This window comes from Meles meles, unplaced genomic scaffold (genome assembly GCF_922984935.1).
Source record: "Meles meles unplaced genomic scaffold, mMelMel3.1 paternal haplotype, whole genome shotgun sequence".
NCBI classification, from domain to species: Eukaryota; Metazoa; Chordata; class Mammalia; order Carnivora; family Mustelidae; genus Meles; species Meles meles.
Window position 1 is genome coordinate 201340 of NW_025721110.1, and position 20671 is coordinate 222010.

Consider the following 20671-nt stretch of genomic DNA (forward strand, 5'->3'; position numbering starts at 1 on the left):
TCTAAAATGAGTTTCTTGTAGGCAACATACTGATGGGTTTTGTTTTTTTATCCATTCTGATACCCTGTGTCTTTTGATTGGGGCATTTAGCCCATTAACATTCAGGGTAACTATTGAGAGATATGAATTTAGTGCCATTATTAGCCTGTAAGGTGACTGTTCCTGTATATTGTCTCTGTACCTTTCTGATCTACTACTTTTAGGCTCTCTCTTTGCTTAGAGGACCCCTTTCAATATTTCCTGGAGAGCTGGTTTGGTGTTTGCAAATTCTTTCAGTTTTTGTTTGTCCTGGAAGCTTTTTATCTCTCCTTCTATTTTCAATGATAGCCTAGCTGGATAGAGTATTCTTGGCTGCATGTTTTTCTCGTTGAGTGCTCTGAATATATCATGCCAGCTCTTTCTGGCCTGCCAGGTCTCTGTGGATAAGTCTGCCGCCAATCTAATATTTTTACCATTGTATGTTACAGACTTCTTTTCTCGGGCTGCTTTCAGGATTTTCTCTTTGTCACTAAGACTTGTAAATTTTACTATTAGTTGACGGGGTGTGGACCTATTCTTGTTGACTTTGAGGGGGGTTCTCTGCATCTCCTGGATTTTGATGCTTGTTCCCTTTGCCATATTAGGGAAATTCTCTCCAATGATTCTCTCCAATAGACCTTCTGCTCCCCTCTCTGTTTCTTCTTCTTCTGGAATCCCAATTATTCTAATGTTGTTTCGTCTTATGGTGTCACTTATCTCTCGAATTCTCCCCTCATGGTCCAGTAGCTGTTTGTCCCTCTTTTGCTCGGCTTCCTTATTCTCTGTCATTTGGTCTTCTAGATCACTAATTCTTTCTTCTGCCTCATTGATCCTAGCAGTGAGAGTCTCCATTTTTGAATGCACCTCATTAATAGCTTTTTTGATTTCAACTTGGTTAGATTTTAGTTCTTTAATTTCTCCAGAAAGGGCTTTAATATCTCCAGAGAGGGTTTCTCTTATATCTTCCATGCCTTTTTCGAGCCCGGCTAGGATGTTCAGAATCGTCATTCTGAACTCTTGATCTGACATATTACCCATGTCTGTGTTGATTAGGTCCCTAGCCTTCGGTACTGTCTCTTGTTCTTTTGTTTGTGGTGATTTTTTCCGCCTTGTCATTTTGTCCAGATAAGAGGATATGAAGGAGCAAATAACCTACTAAAAGGGTGGTAAAGATCCCAGAAAAATGCGCTGTAACCAAATCAGAAGAGACCCCAAATTGTGGGGGGGAGAAAGGGGATAAAAACAGCTTCTGAAAAAAAAAGAAAAAAAAAAAGAAAGAAAAAAATTTAAAAAATAAAACAAATAAAAAAATATAAAAAAGAAAGAAAAAATATATATATTTAGATGAACTAGTCAAAAAATGTTAAAAAAGAAAAGGGTAAAAGTTTTAAAAAATTTAGCAGAAGAAGAAAAAAGAAAAAAGAAAAAAAATTGAAAAAAAGAAAAAAATTGAAAAAAGAAAAAAAAATTGAAGTAGCCGCAAGACTAAAGAATCATGGGGAGAAAGCCATGAGTTCCGTGCTTTGCTTTCTCCTCCTCTGGAATTGCTCTGCTGTCTTAGGAATTGAACCTGCTTTCCTTGATAGATGAACTTCGTCCTGGGTGGATATTTTGTTGATCTTCTGGGGGAGGGGCCTGTTGTAGTGACTCTCAAGTGTCTTTGCCCGAGGCGGGATTGCACCGCCCTTACCGGCGGCCGGACTAAGTAATCGGCTCGGGTTCGCTTTTGGGAGCTTCTGTTCCCTGAACGCTTTCCGTAGAGTTCCAGAGGACGGGAATGAAAATGGTGGCCTCCCAGTCTCCGGCCCGGAGGAGCCGAGAGCCTGGGGCCCCACTCCTCAGTGCGCCCCCAGAGGACAGCACCCAATCACTCCCGTATCCCCAGCCTCTAGCCGTGCTCCGAGCTCACCCAGCCCGCGACCAGTTCAAGGTAACCCCGAGCTGAGAGTTCAGTCCTCGGCTCTGTCTCTGCAGCCGGCTTCTCCATTCTAATACCTGCGAGCTCTCCGACACTCTGACACCCCCGATCCTTCTGTGACCCTGCGGGGCCTGGGGCCACGCTGGCCCCGCGTGGGCTTCACCCCGGTTTAGCCCCTGGAGCAATGTCCCTCAGTGGAACAGACTTTTAAAAGTCCTGATTTTGTGCTCCGTTCCTCTGCCGCTTGCCAGGAGCTGGCCCCTCCTCCCGCGGTCTATCTTCCCGTCGTTTTAGATTCACTTCTCCGCCAGTCCTACCTTTCAGAAAGTGGTTGATTTTCTGTTTCTAGAGTTGCTGTTCTTCTTCTCTTTGCTCTCCCGTTGGATTTGTAGGTGTTTTCAATGTTTAGATAAGCTATCGAGCTGATCTCCTGCTACCTGATGTAGTCTCAGGCTGCTACTTCTCTGCCATCTTGACCGATCCCTGCTTCTGTTTTTCTTAACGATTCACTGAAGGGCCTTGCACATTCTGGACACTAACTTCACTAATGGTTCAGAAAACCTCTCGGCCCTCCGACCACGCCTTTGTCAATCGATGTCGGTACAACCGAGGCCCGAGGAGCTCATTCTTGCTCTCTGTCATTGACCTCATCCAGTCTCACGGCTCTGATCTGCCCCTACAGGCTCATGGTTCCCCAGCGTAGGACTGGCATGAATGTCTCCTCCAAACTCCCGGCACATCTGTCCAACGGCCTGTTGGAAAAATCCTTTGGAAGGCCAGCAGGCGACCCACCCTAACGCGCGCACGCTGCACCCAGACCACATGTACAAACGGTGCACGACCAACCTGGTCCCCCCAGTCTTTCCCACTCCAATGACAGCCAACCCACGTCCCCGTGCTCAGATCGGACGCCGTTCTTGCCTCAGCTGTCACCGAGCGCTGCTACGCCGCAGCTCTACTGGAAAACACATCCAGAGCGACGGCCTCTCACCTGAGCCCAAGCCCCCAGCCCCTCCACCGGGTCCCCTGCGTGGCGCTCGTATTCTCCCAGACCAGGACACAGGTGTCTGAGAATTAACATTCCATGGCCTCCCCGCACCAGCAGCCTTCGGCTAGTGGCTGACAGCACTTGCTGAAAAAGACCGGTCGCCTTGCCGCTTGCGGGGATAACGGAGGTTCAGGGCTCCCAGTGAGGACCCACAGTGGTTACTGCCCTCGGAGTACAAGGCGCTCCGGCCGCCTCCCTCCCCTGGCCCACTTCCTTGCTCCCTGGTATTCCTGAGGTCACCTCCCAAATGAATGACTTGCACTGAACTGTCTTGGGGTCTGCTTCTGGGATGACCAGCTAAGCCCTAACCCACCTAGCTGCTTCTGTCTGTGCCCTGTACTACACTCTCCGCTAGACGTCTGGTCTGAAAACGCAGATCATGTCCCTCCTCTTCCTACCTCACTCTAAATAAAATCCCAAACTGACTGCGACTGCAAATCCTTCCCTTCTCCCCATTCCCCCGCCCCTCGTCACGCAGCAGGTGCAGGTGGGTGAGGCTCGGGGCCGCTGCCCCAGGCGCCCGGCTCCACGTCCTCACAGACCCAGACATCTTCCCTGGCAGGTCACCAAGTCAGTGGCATCTCCTCTGGGCACACAGCCACCAAAGCCCCGCCCCCCAGTCCCGTGCCTCATAACCCTTCACGGCTTTGCCTTCTCCCAGTGCCTCTCATTGTGTGACACTGCGTCTCTCTTACTGGAATGAAACTCAGAGATGTTCATCGTTTGTCCCTGCACTTAGAATACTGCTTACCACGTGACAGGCAGTGCATAAATATTGGTAATGGATAATGGGTTCATCCATTTCTAATTTATAAGGGATTCGTAACAGATAAGTGAAGGAATGTGATGCAAATACCCCCTTCCTCTTCATGGATTGCCCTTTCTTCTTTTGATGAACAGAAACTCTTCATCTTACAGAATTTTCTTTTCAATTATGGATGGTGCTTCCTATAGTTTGCTTAAGCAATCGGTCCCTATCCTGAGGTCTTAAAGAGAATCTCCTGTATTCTCTTCTAAGAGTTTTAAAGTTTTTCCTCTTGTATTTAAGTATTTTCATCCATTTGAAATAGCTTTTTTGTGAATGGATGAAGATCCGATTTCCATCTTTCACTATGTTGATCATCATTATACCCGCATCGATTGTTGAATTATCTCACCACTAAGCAGCACAGTCATATATCAAGTTTCCATACACGAGTGATTCCGACTCTAAGTGCTTGATTCCTTCCATTGGCTCATTTACTCTCCCCCAAGCCAGCACCACAGTCTTATCACCAACAAGAACAGCACCTTTCCACGCCCACTGCCCCAGCAGCACCCTCTGCTTCTTAAGGATCTTGAGTATTTAGGGGGCCTTTGCCCTTTCTGATGAATTTTAGAAGCAACTTGCCAATTTCCAAAACAAAAACAAATTCACTTATTGAAATTACATTGAATCTACAGATCAATTTGGGCAGAACCATCTCTGAAGTTGACACTATTTAGTACTGACGTGCTAACACCATCTACTTAAGTCTCCTTTCCTATCTGTCACTGAGGGTTAGGACTTTTCCACATAAGGATCTTGTGTTCGGATGTCGTCAGGCTATGGGTGGGACGGCTGGTGCGGCCATGATCTGCAGACAACCACTCACTCGGGCGCTCCACGCAGCAGCCGTGCTGAACGCTCTTCTTGGCTCGAGAAGATTCCAGATCTCATCTACAGATAATAATGTTATCTAGGAGTAATAGCAACTTTGCCTATTTCTGTTTTAATACTTGGGTGTTTTACTTATTTTTCTTGTCTCGTTCACTCAACAAGTGCCTACCAAACACCCAATCCCTGGAACGTGGCAGTGATCCGGACAAACACCTCTATCCTCATGGGGCTGACATTCACTTTCCTGAAGCAACCAGGCCCTGAAGTTCAATGTTGAAAAGAAGGAGAGCTTATGGTATGGTCTTTTCCTAATTTTAAAGGGAATTCTTTCCAAATTCCAGCATCGTATGATGTTAGTGCAGGAGTTTTGGTAAATTCTCTTCATCAAGTCAATAATTCCTACATTGCTAGTAATTTCCATCATGAATACAATTGAGTTTTATTGAACATCTTCTCTGCACCAATGACAGGACCACATTAACAGTATCCTTTGATCTGTGAATCTAAATTAGACTCCCTAACGCATTCTACTCAGTGTTAATGAATGAGCATGGAGTATGATCTTCCTTTATTATATTCTGCTTTTTAAATAATTCTGGTGTCCAGGTTGTACTAGTCTCATATCAGTAGTTAGGGGTGTTCACTCTTTTTCTATTCACTTCAAGAATTTGTTTAGGCTCATGAAAGAAATTGAAGAAGACACAAAAAGATGGAAAAGCGTTCCATGCTCAGGAATCAGAAGAATAAACATTGTTAAAATGTCTATACTGCTGGGGCACCTGGGTGGCTCAGTGGGTTAAGCCTCTGCCTTCGGCTCAGGTCATGATCTCAGGGTCCTAGGATCGAGCCCCACATCGGGCTCTATGCTCAGCAGGGAGCCCGCTTCCCTTCCTCTCTCTCTGCCTGCCTCTCTGCCTACTTTTGATCTGTCAAATAAATAAATAAAGTCTTTTAAAAAATGTCTATACTGCCTAGAGCCATCTAATACTTCCAATGCCATTCTGATCAAAATTCTACCAGCATTTTACAAAGTGCTGGAACAAACAATTCTAAAATTTGTATGGAACCAGAAGAGATCCCAAGTTGCTAAGGAAATGTTGAAAAACAAAAACAAAACTGGCGGCATCACATTACCTGATTTCAAGCTTTACTCCAAAGCTGTAATCACCAAGACAGCGTGGTACTGGCACAAAAACAGACACATAAACCAGTGGAACAGAGTAGAGAGTCCAGATACGGACCCAGAACCCCATGGTCAAATAATCTTCGACAAAGCAGGAAAAAACGTCCAGTGGAAAAAAGAAAATCTCTTCAATAAATGGTGCTGGGAAACCTGGACCGCTGTGTATAGAAGAATGAAACTCGACCATTCTCTTACACCATACAAAAAGATAAACTCGGAATGGATAAAAGACCTCAACGTGAGACAGGAATCTATCAGAATCCTAGAGGAGAACATAGGCAGTAACCTCTTCGACATTGGCCACAGCAACTTCTTTCAAGATATGCCTCTAAAGGCACAGGAAACAAAAGCGAAAATGAACTTTTGGGACTTCATCAAGATCAAAAGCTTCTGCACAGAAAGGAAACAGTCAACAAAACAAAGAGGCAACCCATGGAATGGGACAAGATATTCGCAAATGACAATATAGACAAAGGGCTGATATCCAAGAGCTATACAGAACTCCTCAAATGCTCAAAAAACAGATAATCACGTTAAAAAAATGGGCAGAAGACATGAACAGACACTTCTCCAAAGAAGACATACAAATGGCTAACAGACACATGAAATAAAATGTTCATCATCACTAGCCATCAGGGAAATTCAAATCAAAACCATGTTGAGATACCACCTTACACCAGTGAGAATGGCAAAAATTGACAAAGAGGTTGTGGAGAGGTTGTGGAGAAAGGGGAACCCTCTTACACTGTTGGTGGGAATGCAAGTTGGTGCAGCCACTTTGGAGAACAGTGTGGAGATTCCTGAAGAAATTAAGAATAGAGCTTCCCTATGATCCTGCAATTGCATTGCTGGGTATTTACCCCAAAGATACAGATGTAGTGAAAAGAAGGGCCATCTGTACCCCAATGTTTATAGCAGCAATGGCCATAGTCGCCAAACTGTGGAAAGAACCAAGATGTCCTTCAACGGACGAATGGATAAGGAAGATGTGGTCCATATATACAATGGAGTATTATGCCTCCATCAGAAAGGATGAATACCCAACTTTTGTAGCAACATGGACGGGACTGGAAGAGATTATGCTGAATGAAATAAGTCAAGCAGAGAGAGTCAATTACCACATGGTTTCACTTACTTGTGGAGATGAGTAACACAGAGGACAATGAGAGCTGGGGAGAAGTGAGTGGGGAGAGATCAGAGGGGGAGACAGACCATGAGAGATGTGGACTCTGAGAAACAAACTGAGGGTTTTGGAGGGGACGGGGGTGGGAGGTTGGGTGAGCCTGGTGGTGGGTATTTGGAGGGCACGTATTGCAAGGAGCACTGGGTGTGGTGCATAAACAATGAATCTTGGAACACTGGAAAAATAATATAAAGTTGAAATATCAAAAAAAAGGACCTTGTTTAGGGTTAGGATGATCTTTCATGATATTTTAGGCAGAAAGCTAATGCATACAACTACTACAATCACTGATATGAGGCAAGACAAATTGGTTTTCACACCTCACACTCCCTGCTCCTGGCAGGCTTCCTTGAGTTTGACGATGCCATGCATCACTGAGGAAATACTGTTTGAGCCATTTATCACGTGACACGAAGCTGCCAGGTGTGAGAGGACTCAGAGCAGGGAGATGCAGACCCATGCTGCAGTACCAGAAGCCCGATCACTTGGGCCGGGAGATGCAAGATTCCACGGTGCGGGCGTCCACGGCAGGCAGACACGCCGTGTGGAGTCCCTGGAAAGTCCGCAGAGAAAGGTCAATGCAAACACCTACAGTTCTGGAGCAAGGCCATGCCATTGGCTGAAGACATCACCCATGGGAGGGGCCGCTCCTGGCTACTGGGCCCTGGTGGAGACCGTGTCTGACCATGAGACAGCCGTGTCCATGGCTCCGCTGCTTGTCCTTAGGAGTGTGTGCGGCAGGCCTGCCAACGATCGGTGTCATGGTGGAACCGCTGCATCCAGGGCCAAACCCAAGCACATTCAGAGGACACAGTCACGTGACAGGTGGCCCAGTGCCCCAGGCCTCTCACCTTTGCTGCACCTGTTTCCTTAGCTCACCCCCACCCCAACATATCCTGAGATGATCCTAAAGCCGGGAGAAGAAGCTCAAACCTGATCTCTGAAGCGGCTGGCTCAATACACGGGGGCAGCCTCCCTAGAACCCCACCCAGAGGCGACCCGAAGGACCCGGCGAGGAACCTGATCAGCCACGGCCCCGAAGGACAAAGAAGCTGCCTGTGGTACTGACAAGACCGCGGGCAGGAGCTAAAGCTTAGCCACGGCTCCGGAGGGAACGGAAATTGAGGAAAAGCATCCAGATGGGCCCAGCCGACCGTGCGTTACACATCAGTGCCCACCCAGAGCACCCACAGCCACAGGGCACCAAAAACCAGGCCTTGAGCTGGTTGACCCGAGAGATGACGGCCAGCCTCTATCCTCACCAGCCCCATGTTCACACAGCAGATCTGCGAGTGCAGTGACCTGCTGAGGGGAAAGCTGTGCCTGAGCTCAGGAGGATCCCTCTCAGCAAAGCCGATCCAGCCACGGCCCTACCTAACACGCAGCCTGCTGTGCGTGCAAGTCAAGGAGGCCTCTACGGCACACCGTGCTTTAGGCTGCCAACCAGCCACTTGGTGACAACTGGTTACGGGGGAACCATTTCAGCTGGAAGTGGCGGTGGATTGTCTCAACTGCGATCCCTCCCACTCTGGGTGTGGGTCTGTCTTTGCTGAGGGAGCACCTTGGCCTGCACCAGCATCGAATTTACCCAACTGGGTTCCACGTAACATCCGCTCAGAGCACGCACAGGCAGGTACACAGGAGCCGGCGACACAGGGTCCACGGGCGTACCCCAGTCCGCATCCCTCAGGAGGTGGGAACCTCCTGGAAGAGGCTCCTAAAGGCCCAGATTAAGTGCCGGCTCAGTGACCTGCCTCCCGGGCTGGGATACGTCCTTCAAGGTGAGTGGAAAGACAAGAGATGGTGCTGGCGTCCCAGTGTTGTACAGGCCCGGAAAGCAAGAGCGGGGAGCAGGGGTGGCCCCTCACTGCCCTGCGGCTGCCCACGTCAGACTGAGTTCCCATCATCTCCGTAAGTTTCGTTGGCCAATCTAGAGGTCCTGGCTCAAGGGGTAGCGAAGTGTTCCACTGTGGAATGCTGTCATGGTGGCCCCCCGTCACTTGCTGCCTCTCGTGCCATAAGACCAGCAGGCCGAGCGGAGCTTCCGGGCTGGCCAGGGTGTTTGATGCCGGTCACTGAGAAGGGCCGAGCTACCAACACACAGGGCAGGAAGTCGTCTATCTGGAAACCAGGGGATTCGCCAGGGCCTTTCCAGATGCTCTGTGACAGTCGTAATCACGACTGGGGTACTATGTCAGCCAGAACCACACAACTGTGACGAGCTGGGGCTTGGGCCACACAGGGTCTCACTGGAGGCTCCCTGATCCGGCCCAGGAACCAGCGCCACAGCAGGCTGGCCACCAGTCAGGCCACCCCAAGGGGGGACAGGAAGAACATGTGCGTGAGCCTCACCTGGACGCGACTAGCTCCAGGTGGTTCCCGACACCTGCCCCAGACACGGAGGCCAGCACCACCCTGAAGAACAAGGGAGGTGAGCCCGGTGTGAGAAGTGGCAGAGCTGAGCGGGGCCGGGGTCACAGCAGTCGGCCGGGCATTGCTGTCCAGCCCTGTCGCCGTGGAGCCTGGCGCTCCTTCTTCCCCAGGGCTGCAGAGCCGCCGCACGGGGTGCCCTCAGGAGGGCTGGAGGCATCTGACAACCGGACCCCAGGTGCAGCCCGTAGCTGTGGACCGACCAGCGCAGAGGCAAGAGCTCTGAGCCATGGCCCCCTTGTCTCTGGGCCCCCTGGGGGACGAACCAAACTCACCCGACACTGGGCTCCAGACCCAACACTCCTGATGCTCCTCCACTTACCACCCATTTCCCCAAACCCCTCTCGCGCGGTTTTGCCTGGGAACGCTTCCTGGAACGACTTGTCGGAGACCCCACTCCCGCGCCGGCTGCCGGAGAGCCCAGTCTAAGACAGAGAGGAGACGTTTTGCCATTTAATTCTAACTTCATGCACTGTACTCAAAGCCTATCGCCTGAATTCAGATTCTGTGACATGGGTTGAGACAAGTTTATGCTGTAGCATGGGGTCAGTTTTTGCCCATAATCCGTGTATGATGTGGACGAGGACCTCATTTTATTTACACACACACACACACACGTAAAACAAACCTGATATTCTAAAATAGTCTAAATTCACTTCCTATAATTTGGTGCCAAGTTGTTCGATTTCTTAGACACATGCAGATTTAAGATTCTTGTCTTCCTGGTCAGTCACTACTGATGGAGCCCCTAGGTGACTCTCAGGCCACCAGACCAGAAGACCTTTTGGAAACCACTTTCTAATCCAAGAAAATGCATTTCCCAAGATAATACCAAATCCTCAACTGCCCTCTGGAGAGAAGCCTTCTTCTTTCCGGGGGCTCCTTGGGCAGGAGAGAGGGGGCCTAGCACTCAGGACCCGGAGGTACACCGAGGGAGCCCCGCCCAGAAGGAAACCAGCCTGGGGCCCTGGAGCAAGGACAGGAGACGCTACTCACCGCAATCTCTGTTACTAAAATATCAGTTATACTTCCCAACACGGTGACAAAGTCAAAGACGTTCCAGGCGTCTCTGAAATCGTTCTAGAGAGGAAAAGAGCAGTTAGTCCCCAAGGCCAGCAAGGCAGAAGCCAGGAGCGGCGTCGCAGGAAGTGTCCTCATCGAGAAAGGGGCAGAGGAACAGGTGGGCCGCCCCGGCTGGTAAGCAAACACCTGTGGGTCTGCGCAGGTGCAGAACCGAGAGCTGTCCATCCAGAGAGGAGGAACATGGCCCCGCCTGTCTCCGGGAGCTGGGCTGGGGCGGAGCTCAGGCAGCTGAGAGCACAGAAGCAGCCCCTTCCTCCGGGCCCTGGCAATGTCGCATTTGCACTGGGGGCTTGGGGAATTCCCAGCTCCACGCTCTGAGTCCCTGAAGGGTCCCTTACAGAGAGGGAGCCAGAGTGCAGACCACCAAAACGCGAAGAGGGAGCCAAGGCACCCACCAGCACCCCAAAAGCGATGATCTTCAGCACGCATTCCATGGAGAACATGGACGTGAACACAATGTTCAGGCACTTCAGCATCAGCTCGTACTCGTACGGCGCGTCGTAGAACTGCGTGGGAATGAGCGCCATCGGCCGCAGGCTCGGCAGCCCCACGACACCCCACCTTGACCTCCTGCCAGAGCACTGAGAGCTGCGCACCCGCCCAAGGTGGGGACAGCCGTCCCTGCTCTCCCCGTGTTCTCCAGGACACACCATCTCAGCCCACAGAGAACCCTGGCCCGGGGCTACAGGAGGCATCCGATGGTGCCCAGGATGTGACCAGCCGCGACGGTGGTGCTCCCGCAGCCCAGCGGTCCCGCACTGCCCCCAGGCCAGGCCACACACCTTCATCATGAGCACCACCGTGCTGAGAGCGATCATGGCCATGATGAAGTACTCAAAGGGAGGCGAGACCACGGATGTCCATGTCTTGTACTGGAATGACTGCTTGTCCCTGGGCATGTACCGCGTCAGAGGCTTGGCGCTGATGGCAAAGTCGATGCAAGCCCTCTGCATGGGGAAGGGGCAGTGAGCACCCGGAGGGGGCAGGGGAACCCCCACACCAGAGCATCCCACCCATGTCCTCCACCCTCGCAGGCAGCCTGGGCCAGCCTCCTCCTCTGCCCGCCCCCCGTGCTGGCCGCCAGCTCTGTAGCAATGAGTGAGCCCCACGCGGAAGGGAAGCCCAGTGCTTCTGCCTCCGTGGCCCATCGGGGGGGCCCAGCAGAGCATCCGTGGCCCACGTGCACGTGAGGCAGAAGAGGGCGCCACCCACCTCGTTCTTCTCCAGGCTGCATTCAGACATCACCTTGTCCCCCTGCTCCTGGAAGGTGATGATGATCAAGGCCACGAAGATGTTGACGAAGAAGAAGGGGAAGACCACGAAGTAGACCACATAGGAGATGGACAGCTCCACGCCTGCTCCTCATAGGTGGCGTCCACGGAGTGTTTCAGGACCCTGCACCAAGAGCAAACACCAAGTGTCAGGGGGACCCGAGGACAGAGCCACGGAAAGTCAAGACCTGTATGACAGGTGAGGCCTCCATACCTGAACCCAGGGACGGCAAAAGGAAGGGGGTACTCAAGACTGTGGGCCCCAGCCCTCTCCCCAAGACTGTAGTCTCCTGAGGCAGATGACCTTCCCGACGGGCTTGTACTCAGGGCTGGTGGACAGCCATCAAGGGGCGGTCTCCGGGGCCCAGAGGTCCTAACCCCAGGACACGAGGAGGCCTGGGGATTCTGCCCTGCCCTGCTGACTCCTGGCTCACACCTGCTCATGCCCAGCTTCACCTGCCTTTAGAAAGCCCTGGGCTCCAGACACGGCACTGATCCCACCTTCTGAGTGGCGGTCCTCCCAGCCCCAAAGGGAGTCCCCTGTCATCCCGTGTGGCACGGAACACATACATCCCTCTGCCCACCCTTAACTGGGGCCAGAAGGGCAGGACAGGGAGATATCGAGCCCCATCCTCCCTCTGGCCTCCAGCCACTCAGAAAAACGATTTTCAGGCGATCGCTGTGCTGTGCACCTTGTCTGGATCTCCTGCTCCTCCCACTCCTGGAGCAGAGCCGTGTCTGCCCCGAGAGGGCCAACAGGGCATTTGCCGGGTGACTAAAACATGCCCGGACGCAGGGTGGGGACTCCCTGCCCGAGCTGCCCCCCTGCTCCCTGCTCTGCCACGTGGAGCAGTGAGCACTCACGTGGGCCACCCTTCTCCCGTGGACACCGTGAACAGCGTCAGCAGAGCCCAGAGCACGTTGTCATAGTGAAAGTCGTATTTCTTCCACTGCCGCGGCTGAGGCTCCACCTCCTCCTTCTCGTAGTCCAGATACTGGCCCCTGGGGACGAGCACACACGTGAGGTTAGCGTGAAGACAGAGGATCCAGACACACACATTTGTCGACAGCCAGCTGACTTCTGGAAGGGCTGCCCGTCCCACGGAGGAAGAGCAGTCTCCTCCACGGAGAGCGCTGGGCAGCGGGGGCTGCTCGCAGAAGAAGGAAGCTGGACCCCACCCCCCTCCAGGTACAAGACCCAACGCAAGACGGACCGAGACACGAAGGTGAGAGTTGACACCAGAAAGCTGTGAGACGACGACCCAGGGGCCTGGAACGAGGGGAACGACTGTTCGACGGGACGCCAACCCCAGAAGGAGATAAAGCAGACGTCATCAAAATGGAAAGCTTTGTGTTTCACAGCCTCGTCAACACGGAACGGAACCAAATACTGGAAAATCGCCTCTCTGGTAAGAGTTGGATCCAGAGTATACAAAGAACAATTATAATCAATTATTTTAAAAAATGGGTGAAATATCTGAATCGGCATTTCTCCAAAGAAGGTTTACCAACGTCCGATCCGCACACACAAGACGTCCAACATCAGGAGTCATCCGAGAAATGCAAAAGAAAACCACAGTGAGATGCTGCTGTATGCCCAGGAGGAGGGCGATAATTAATTTTTAAAAAGGAAAATAACAACTGGCAAGGATGTGGAGAAATGAGGACTCTCCCCAACGGCTGCTGGGAACACAGGCCGGGTCGGCCGTGCCAGAAGAGCCCCGCGGTCCCTGAGACGGGGCAGCAGAATCTGCACGGACCCATCAACTCCAGGGCAACGCGTCCACTCCAGAGAGATGAAAACATCCGTCCACACAAACACTTCATGGCAGCATCAGTTACACCAGCCAAAGGACGGAAACCACCCAGATGCCCGTCGACAGAGGACAAGGTAGACATGCTGGGCCACACCCGCAGCATGGAATAAAATCCAACCATAAACGGGAACAATGTTCGGACACACGGTACAGCGCAGGTGACCTCAACAAGGAAAGAAGTTAGACCAAGAAGACCACATAGTTATGATTTCCTTTAGACGGACACGGAAATCTGTAAAGGCACAAAAGTAGATTCACGGTTGCTGAGGGGAGAGATGGGGAGCTGGTGGTAACAAAGAACATGGGAGTTTTTGCGTTATTTTTAACTTATGAAATTGTCTACAGTTGACTGTGGTGACGGTTGCCCTATCTGTGAATGCATTAAAAAATCACGGAACTGTGAACTTCCAGGGGATGAGTCATAGGAATCATAGCTTAGTAAAAACAAAGCAGACCATGGAATGGGGGAGAGGGATGGGTCTTTGCAAACAGATGGTGCTTGGCCAGCTGAGTGCCCATCTACAGAAACCCGCCTGTGTCCACACTCACCTAACACACGGAAATCGACCCCAGAGAGACCCCAGATCCAAACGGGAGAGGCAGAAATAAAACTTCCAGAGGAAAACGTAAGGGGACTTCTCCCTGACCTTCAGATAGATTTTCTGAACAGGACACAGAGAGCATTAAATGTAACAAAGATTAAGTGGCCCAAACTACAATCACGACTTTGGTTTTTGAAAAGACACGTTTTAAAAAGTTGAAAACACCCCACAAAGGAGAAAAAGACAACCGTAACCCATAGATCTGACAAAGGATGGCGATCTAGGACCTTACAAAACTCCTACGAATCAGTCAGAGAGAGAAAGACAACCCATACAGGACAACAGGGGAAGCCATGCCCAGACCCTTCCTGGGACACTGAGCGGTCCATCCCCTGGGGAGGACCCAGCATCACTGGCTACCACACGAATCACACCACAGAGAAGGGCCAGCAGCCCCACATCAGAAAGGCTGAAGAGCGCAAGACAGAAAGCCCAAGTCTGCCCATGCAGTGCAGGCCTGGAGCCCTCGCCCGCATGGCGGAAGATGATTTCACACACGTCTACCAGCACCTGCAGAAACACAGTGCACAACCCTGCAACCGACCGCCAGGTTTACGCCGTCCTGGAACCGCAGACGTGTGCTCCGAGCACACGTGCCCCGGACGAGTCAGGAAGGCCTCCAACTGGAAACATCCCCCATGCCCCGCAGGCACAGAGGGGGAGGCACGTGGTGACTCGCTCACACCAGAGAACACTGCCTGAACAGAGGCGACGGGGACCATCGCCTGCGGGGGGAGAAGGAGCTGCCCCTGCTGCCTTGCTCAGCACCCACCCCAGTCCCTACCTCCCTTTCCCCTAGCCCCCCCAACCGAGCGCCCCCTCCTGTTTCCTGTGGGGTGGGGCCAGATCCAGAGAGGGCAGCCCCCTGATCTCAGAGCCTGGCCTGGAGCCCTCCGGCCACCGCAGTGGCCCCCGTGTGCTCCCCGATGTCATGGGCAGGAAGAGCATGTCCCGCAGAGTGGCGGGACCCTGGCTCTGCTGAGGGAGACGTTAGGGAAGTCCCCGGTGTGGCCTTGGGGCAGAGGTGCAGCTCTCAGTTGGCCCACGCGGCCCCTCCCCCGCCCCGCCCGGCCTCGGCTCACCTGCAGTCCCTCTCCAGCCCCTTGGACTCGTCGGTGCAGTAGAAGAACTTGCCCTTGAAGAGCCGCACGGCGATGACGGCGAAGATGAACATGAACAGCATGTAGACGACCAGGATGTTGAGGACGTTCTTCAGCGAGTTCACCACGCAGTCAAACACGGCCTGCAGGGGCGGGGGCCCGGCTCAGAGGCCCAGGGCCTCGGCCGGACCCACGGAGGGACCCGCCACCCATCCCCCAACACAGCTGCTGCGTCTCCCGGGACTTGGGAGGGCGGGAGGTGCGAGAAAGGGCCTTATGGCCAGATGGCCTGGATGCTGGCGGGACACTCACAGGACAGGCCACCTGCGTGAGGCCGGCCTGGAGCCCAGGTCAACCAGCGTCGGGAGGGGCCCACACAGCGGGAACAGGGTCGGGGTGGGGAGATGGCCAGTCCTCTGCTCCCGCGTCCGGGCCTGCTTGGGGGGGCACGCTGTGCCCCTGCCCATCAGTGCGAGCCAGCACGGGGCAGAAAACCGCAGTGCTGTGGCCAGCTCCGACACGGGGACTTGAAGCGTGTTTTGGTGTAGCCCAGAGGTGACTCTGCCGTCTGTTAGCACCAGCACCAAGGCTTCTTCTCAGGCTCTTCCCCGCCTGGAAGCTCAGCTGGCCCTGGACTGCCTGCCAGACCCTGGCCTGGTCCCCGTCCCTCAGAGCCGAGGGGACCCCCGGCAGCCCGGGCTGTGCAAAGAAGCAGGTGCACGACCATCTCCTGAGATGCCGCTGGCCGACTCCGACACCAGCGGCTGCCTCAGCAAGTGCGGCCGCGGCCCCCTTGCCCAGGGGCCATGACACCTCTGAGCTGCCCGCCCAGGTCTGAGTCCCCACCTGAGGCTGCCCTCAAGCCCCCCCCAGCCCCCGCCCCCAGCACACCACCACCCCACAAGCTTCAGGTCGCGAGGCCTGCCTCTGCGTGCTGCGCGGGCGACGTCACGGCACCATTTGGTGGGATTAACCAAGTGGAAGATTCGCGAGCACTCCTCACAGTGAGGGCCACGCTCGGTACGTACCGTATTTTAGCACAACTCCAAGCTGGGGCTCACACTTTCTTTCTCCAGGACCTCAGCCCCTCCAACACTTGGCGCCCGGCCAGGAACCACTTCTCAGGAGCCCCCGCCCTCCCTGCGTCTCCCTTAGGACCCTCCACCTCTCTCGGCAGCCCCTTCTTCCTTTTTTAAATGTAACTGATTTGATTAGTCAGCGAGAGAGAGGAAGGGCAGAGGGAGAGAAAGGATCCCGAGCAGACTCCCCCCGAGCACGAAGCCTGACTCAGGACTTGATCCCACGACCGCGAGATCATGACCTGCACTGAAACCAGGAGCTGGACCCTGGACCACCCAGGCGCCCCGCAGCAGCCCCTCCCCTTCCCGGTACAACAGCTGCTGGTGCTGCCTGGTCACGGGAGAGGAGCCTTCCAGAACACTCCAATGGGAAGCTGGGGGAGCTGGACCCACTGACACGACGTGTGATCTCCCAGAGCTCCGCTCGCCCCATCCCACGAGGGGAGCTGCAGCCAGACCGGGTGAGTTCTACGGACACACGCATGCCACATGCCACACGTGTGTGCATGCACACGCACACGGATCCACACGGCACGCCAGGTGCATGCACACACATCCACATGCCACACGTGTGTGCACTCACACGCACACACATGCACACGGCACGCCAGGTGAACGCACACGCATCCACACACCACACAAGGCGGCCACACTTGCACCCACATGCACAGACATGTGCACACGCATGTACACGGCACACATACATGCGCACACAGCCCTACACTCACGTGACAGCCCTGCGCACTGCCCAAGCCCAGGTCCAGGCTCTCCCCTTGAGCTTGGGCAGCCGCTTGATGGTCTTGAGGGGCCGCAGGACGCACAGGACTCTCAGGGACTTGATGGTGTTGATGTCTTTGCCTTTGGATCCTCTAGAAGGGAGAAGCCACACATGCAGAAGCAGGACGGCACCCGTGCCGCTCCCACAAAGCCGCCGGGTAGCACTCCCCTGTGCGTTCGGTCACAGGGCCCAGGGCGGATGGCCTAGGAACAGGCAGGCCTCCACCCGGCCAGCCCCACCGGCTGCCGCACCCCTCCTGCGGGAGCACGAGCCAGGCCTTGTCTGAGCAGACCAAGACCAGGCCCAGGGCAGCACCTGGCATATGGGGAAAGCCAGGCTTCCAGGTGGAAAGAACCCATTCTCGCAGACCACGTCCGCCATCTCCATGCGAGGGGTCCCCTAACGCCCACCCAAAACGGCTTCATCCGGCCGCCATGTGGACACCAACCATGGGGCTAAAGAGGAGAGAAGGGAGCTGGCCCCAGGACTGCAGACCTGGCTCAGAAGCCTACAAGCCATTAGGGTCAGAGCCTTCTGGAAGGGCTGGTCTCTCCTGCTTTTCAGTCCCGGGAGAGGGAGGTGAGGGGAACATGACTGGGTCTCCCTGCCTGTCCTCACGCAGCTGCTCCCACACTCCTCCAGACGATGTCAAACTGACCGGGAGGGAGGGGAGGAGAAGGCTGACAGGCAGGCAGATGCGGAGGCGTGAAGGAGGACGAGCAAACGTCAGCTGAGTACTGGGCAGCGGAAGGGATGGAGCCACGCAAGGGCAGACAAAAGAAGAAAGAAAGAAAGACCAAAGGAAAGAGAAAAACAGAGAGGGAGGGAAGGAGGAGGAAAGAGCCCACAGAGAGACCAAGAGAGCAGCGGACAAGGACACCCAGTGTGGGGGGTAAGACAGAGTCGGGAAAAGAACATTCCAGATACCCAACGCCGGCTCGGAGACCCAGGACCAGCAGGCCCAGGTTGGGGCCACGCACAAGGACGCTGGGGCAGTCCCGGCCGGCTCCCTAGGGCTGCCAGGGGCCCAGCTGTCATCAAACTCTGGGCAGCCTTCTCGCCAGCCCAAAGTCAGCGCAGATCGTGGGGGTGGGGGGTGATCCCGAGGGAACGTCTCACTGCCTAAGGAGGCGATTCTTAGAAGCAAGGCCACAACCCCACCCAGCAGTGGCTGAGGACTCAGGACTGGGGTCCTAGTCCGTCCTGCTCAGAGGTCACCTCCCTCCGAGTTCCCAAGGAGCCTGCGCATGGGGAGAGGGGGCAGGGCCTCCAGTGGTCTTCTCTGGGCTCCGCTAAGCTCTAGGGAAAGGCAGCTGTGAGGCTCAGGTGGGACCCGTGGGTTAAGGAGAGCTGGGGAGCCCTCGTCCCTTGGACCCGCCCCAAGACCAGCCGGGGCCTACATCCGAGCCAGGTCAAACTCCCTCCAAAACACCAACCTCCAGACACTGTGTCAGGTGTTCCCGTCACCCTAGCATTCCGGACACCCGCCCGCAGGCCAGGTTCCTCCAGAAGCCCTGCAGACCAGTCCCAAGAGGACAGGGGCCGGCAGACCCCCCGTAGATACAGAAGGGAGGGTCACTGCTTTCCTTTCCTGGCGGAGGGCTCTCTGCAGGGACAGGCCTCAAGTGGTCCGTGCTCTGTGTCTAGAGACCTCACTCCCCGCTCGCTCGCTCGGAGCTCTCTCACTGAGTCCGCCCGGCTGCACTACACCCCTTTCCTGTCTTTCTCCTAAGCCCCTCACTGACACTTTATGCAGAAAGAAAACCAGTTATGACCCCCACAGTAGATGCTGCGCATTGCCGGGGGGCAGTCATGGGGAACAGAGAGAAGAAACAGGCCCCAGTGCCGGAGCAGACACGTGGGAAGTTTCGTCAGGATGGCCAACGTCCTGGCAGTCACGGGGACAGCAGCTCCCACCCAGGCCCTCACTGCCCTCAGGGCCCACATTCCCGGCCTCCAACACTTACTTGGGGTGCCCTGCTCCAGCCCCAGCCCCCAGCCCAGTCCCCAGAGGTGAGGCAGCGACCCGTGGCCTGGGGACACGGCTCCCGGCAGCATGCGCTCTGGACAGTGGAGGGGGAGCAGAGGTGACACGTGGCAGTGAGCCGGCCCGGAGGGGCCACGCTGGGCTATGATGTGGGGCCGTGTGAGGGGCAGAGGGAAGGCATTACCCCATGAAGCTCCTACCGAGAGTCCAGCGACAAAGAGACAAAGAGAAGAGAGTCAGTGAGGAGGCGCCGCCGTCCCCGAATGCTCAGAGAAGATGCAGGTACCATCCCTCGGGTCCTCCTGGTCTCTGGGTCTCCCCTGTAGCTCCACCCCGGCCCCCACACCTGCCCCACGCCCACCCCCATGCAGGGTCTGAGGGAGTCGACCCAGGCCCAGCCACAAGGGAGCTGAGTGTGGACTCGGGAGTCAGAGAAACCGGGGCCCAACACTGCGGTGGGGGAACACCCGCCAGCGGCCGCCAGCTCCGGCTCTCCAGGTGGCACAGCCAAGGTCGGGGCGGAGAGCGGTTCTCGAAGACCCGAGAGGCAAGCAGCAGAGGAACCGGAGGCCTGCCCACCCAGGTCAGAACCACAGGCCGTGGCAGGGACGGGTGGCCATGAGAAGCTTTCCGTCCCACACAGCCCAGTCCCAGGTAGACAGGAGGGGAGCTGCACACAGCCATGGAGGCCAGTGGGGCCCTCCTTCCCGAACCGCACACCCACCACAGCCCTGGGCTGGCAGCCCGGCCAGACCCAGGGCAGACCTGGTACTTACGAGAAGGCAAATGCCACCAGGGCCCCACTGACCACGATGAGGTCCAGAATATTCCACAGGTCCCGGAAGTAAGCCCCAGGGTGCAGCAGAAGTCCCAATTCAATCATCTGCAGGGGAGCAACAATATTAGCTGCTGAATATTTCAGAAAGCAGAGCAGGGCCAGGCCCCAGACTCATGGGGTTGGGGGAAGGAGGCCACACCGATCCTGTCTTCTGAGGGCCTCAGTGGGGCCTCTGAACCTCAACACCATGGATCCAAATATCCCTACATGGTCACGGCTGGCTGAGATCTTGCCTGGGCTGCCCACCCTCTGGTGACACCCTCCCCTCGCCGGGCTGCAGTCATCCCCCACCCCAGGAAGCCCGCACACTGCCCAGCCCGCAGAGGGTCAGCTCTCTGCAGCAGGAGGAAGGGCCGGTTCACGAGGACCGGCTCGGCCAGTCCCACAGCTGCAACTTCCGGCCGGCACCAGCTTCCACGTTCTAAAATGGGACGACAAAGAACACGCCTCCCCCGTGCGTCTGCAGGAGGAAAAGAAGAAGCGGAGCTCACGCACAGACACACACACACACACCGGTCACCAAGCCGCGGGTACAACCCAAGCAGCCCTGTGGGCAAAGACAGCGCCCGTGCACACACGCAGCCACTTGTCAGACGCTGAGGAAGGAGCGAAGCCCGTCAGGACTCAAGACGCAGAACCGAGCGGTGAAGGGGTGTGTCCGTCACCTCACAGGACGCCCGAGAGCTCTTCTGAGCAC

The 20671-nt window shown here is 55.0% G+C and overlaps 1 protein-coding gene across 1 annotated transcript in view; it reads right to left on the reverse strand.

Annotated features, from left to right (window-relative positions):
* Nucleotides 1-20671, reverse strand: part of LOC123935977 (voltage-dependent N-type calcium channel subunit alpha-1B-like) — a 122353-nt gene that overhangs the window by 40311 nt on the left and 61371 nt on the right. Inside the window, 10 exon segments of the mRNA XM_045996803.1 lie at nt 10416-10499; nt 10898-11008; nt 11285-11449; nt 11715-11857; nt 11860-11897; nt 12638-12775; nt 15275-15435; nt 17138-17240; nt 19321-19332; nt 19913-20019. Of these exon segments, the coding sequence (XP_045852759.1) occupies nt 10416-10499; nt 10898-11008; nt 11285-11449; nt 11715-11857; nt 11860-11897; nt 12638-12775; nt 15275-15435; nt 17138-17240; nt 19321-19332; nt 19913-20019 (1062 nt within the window).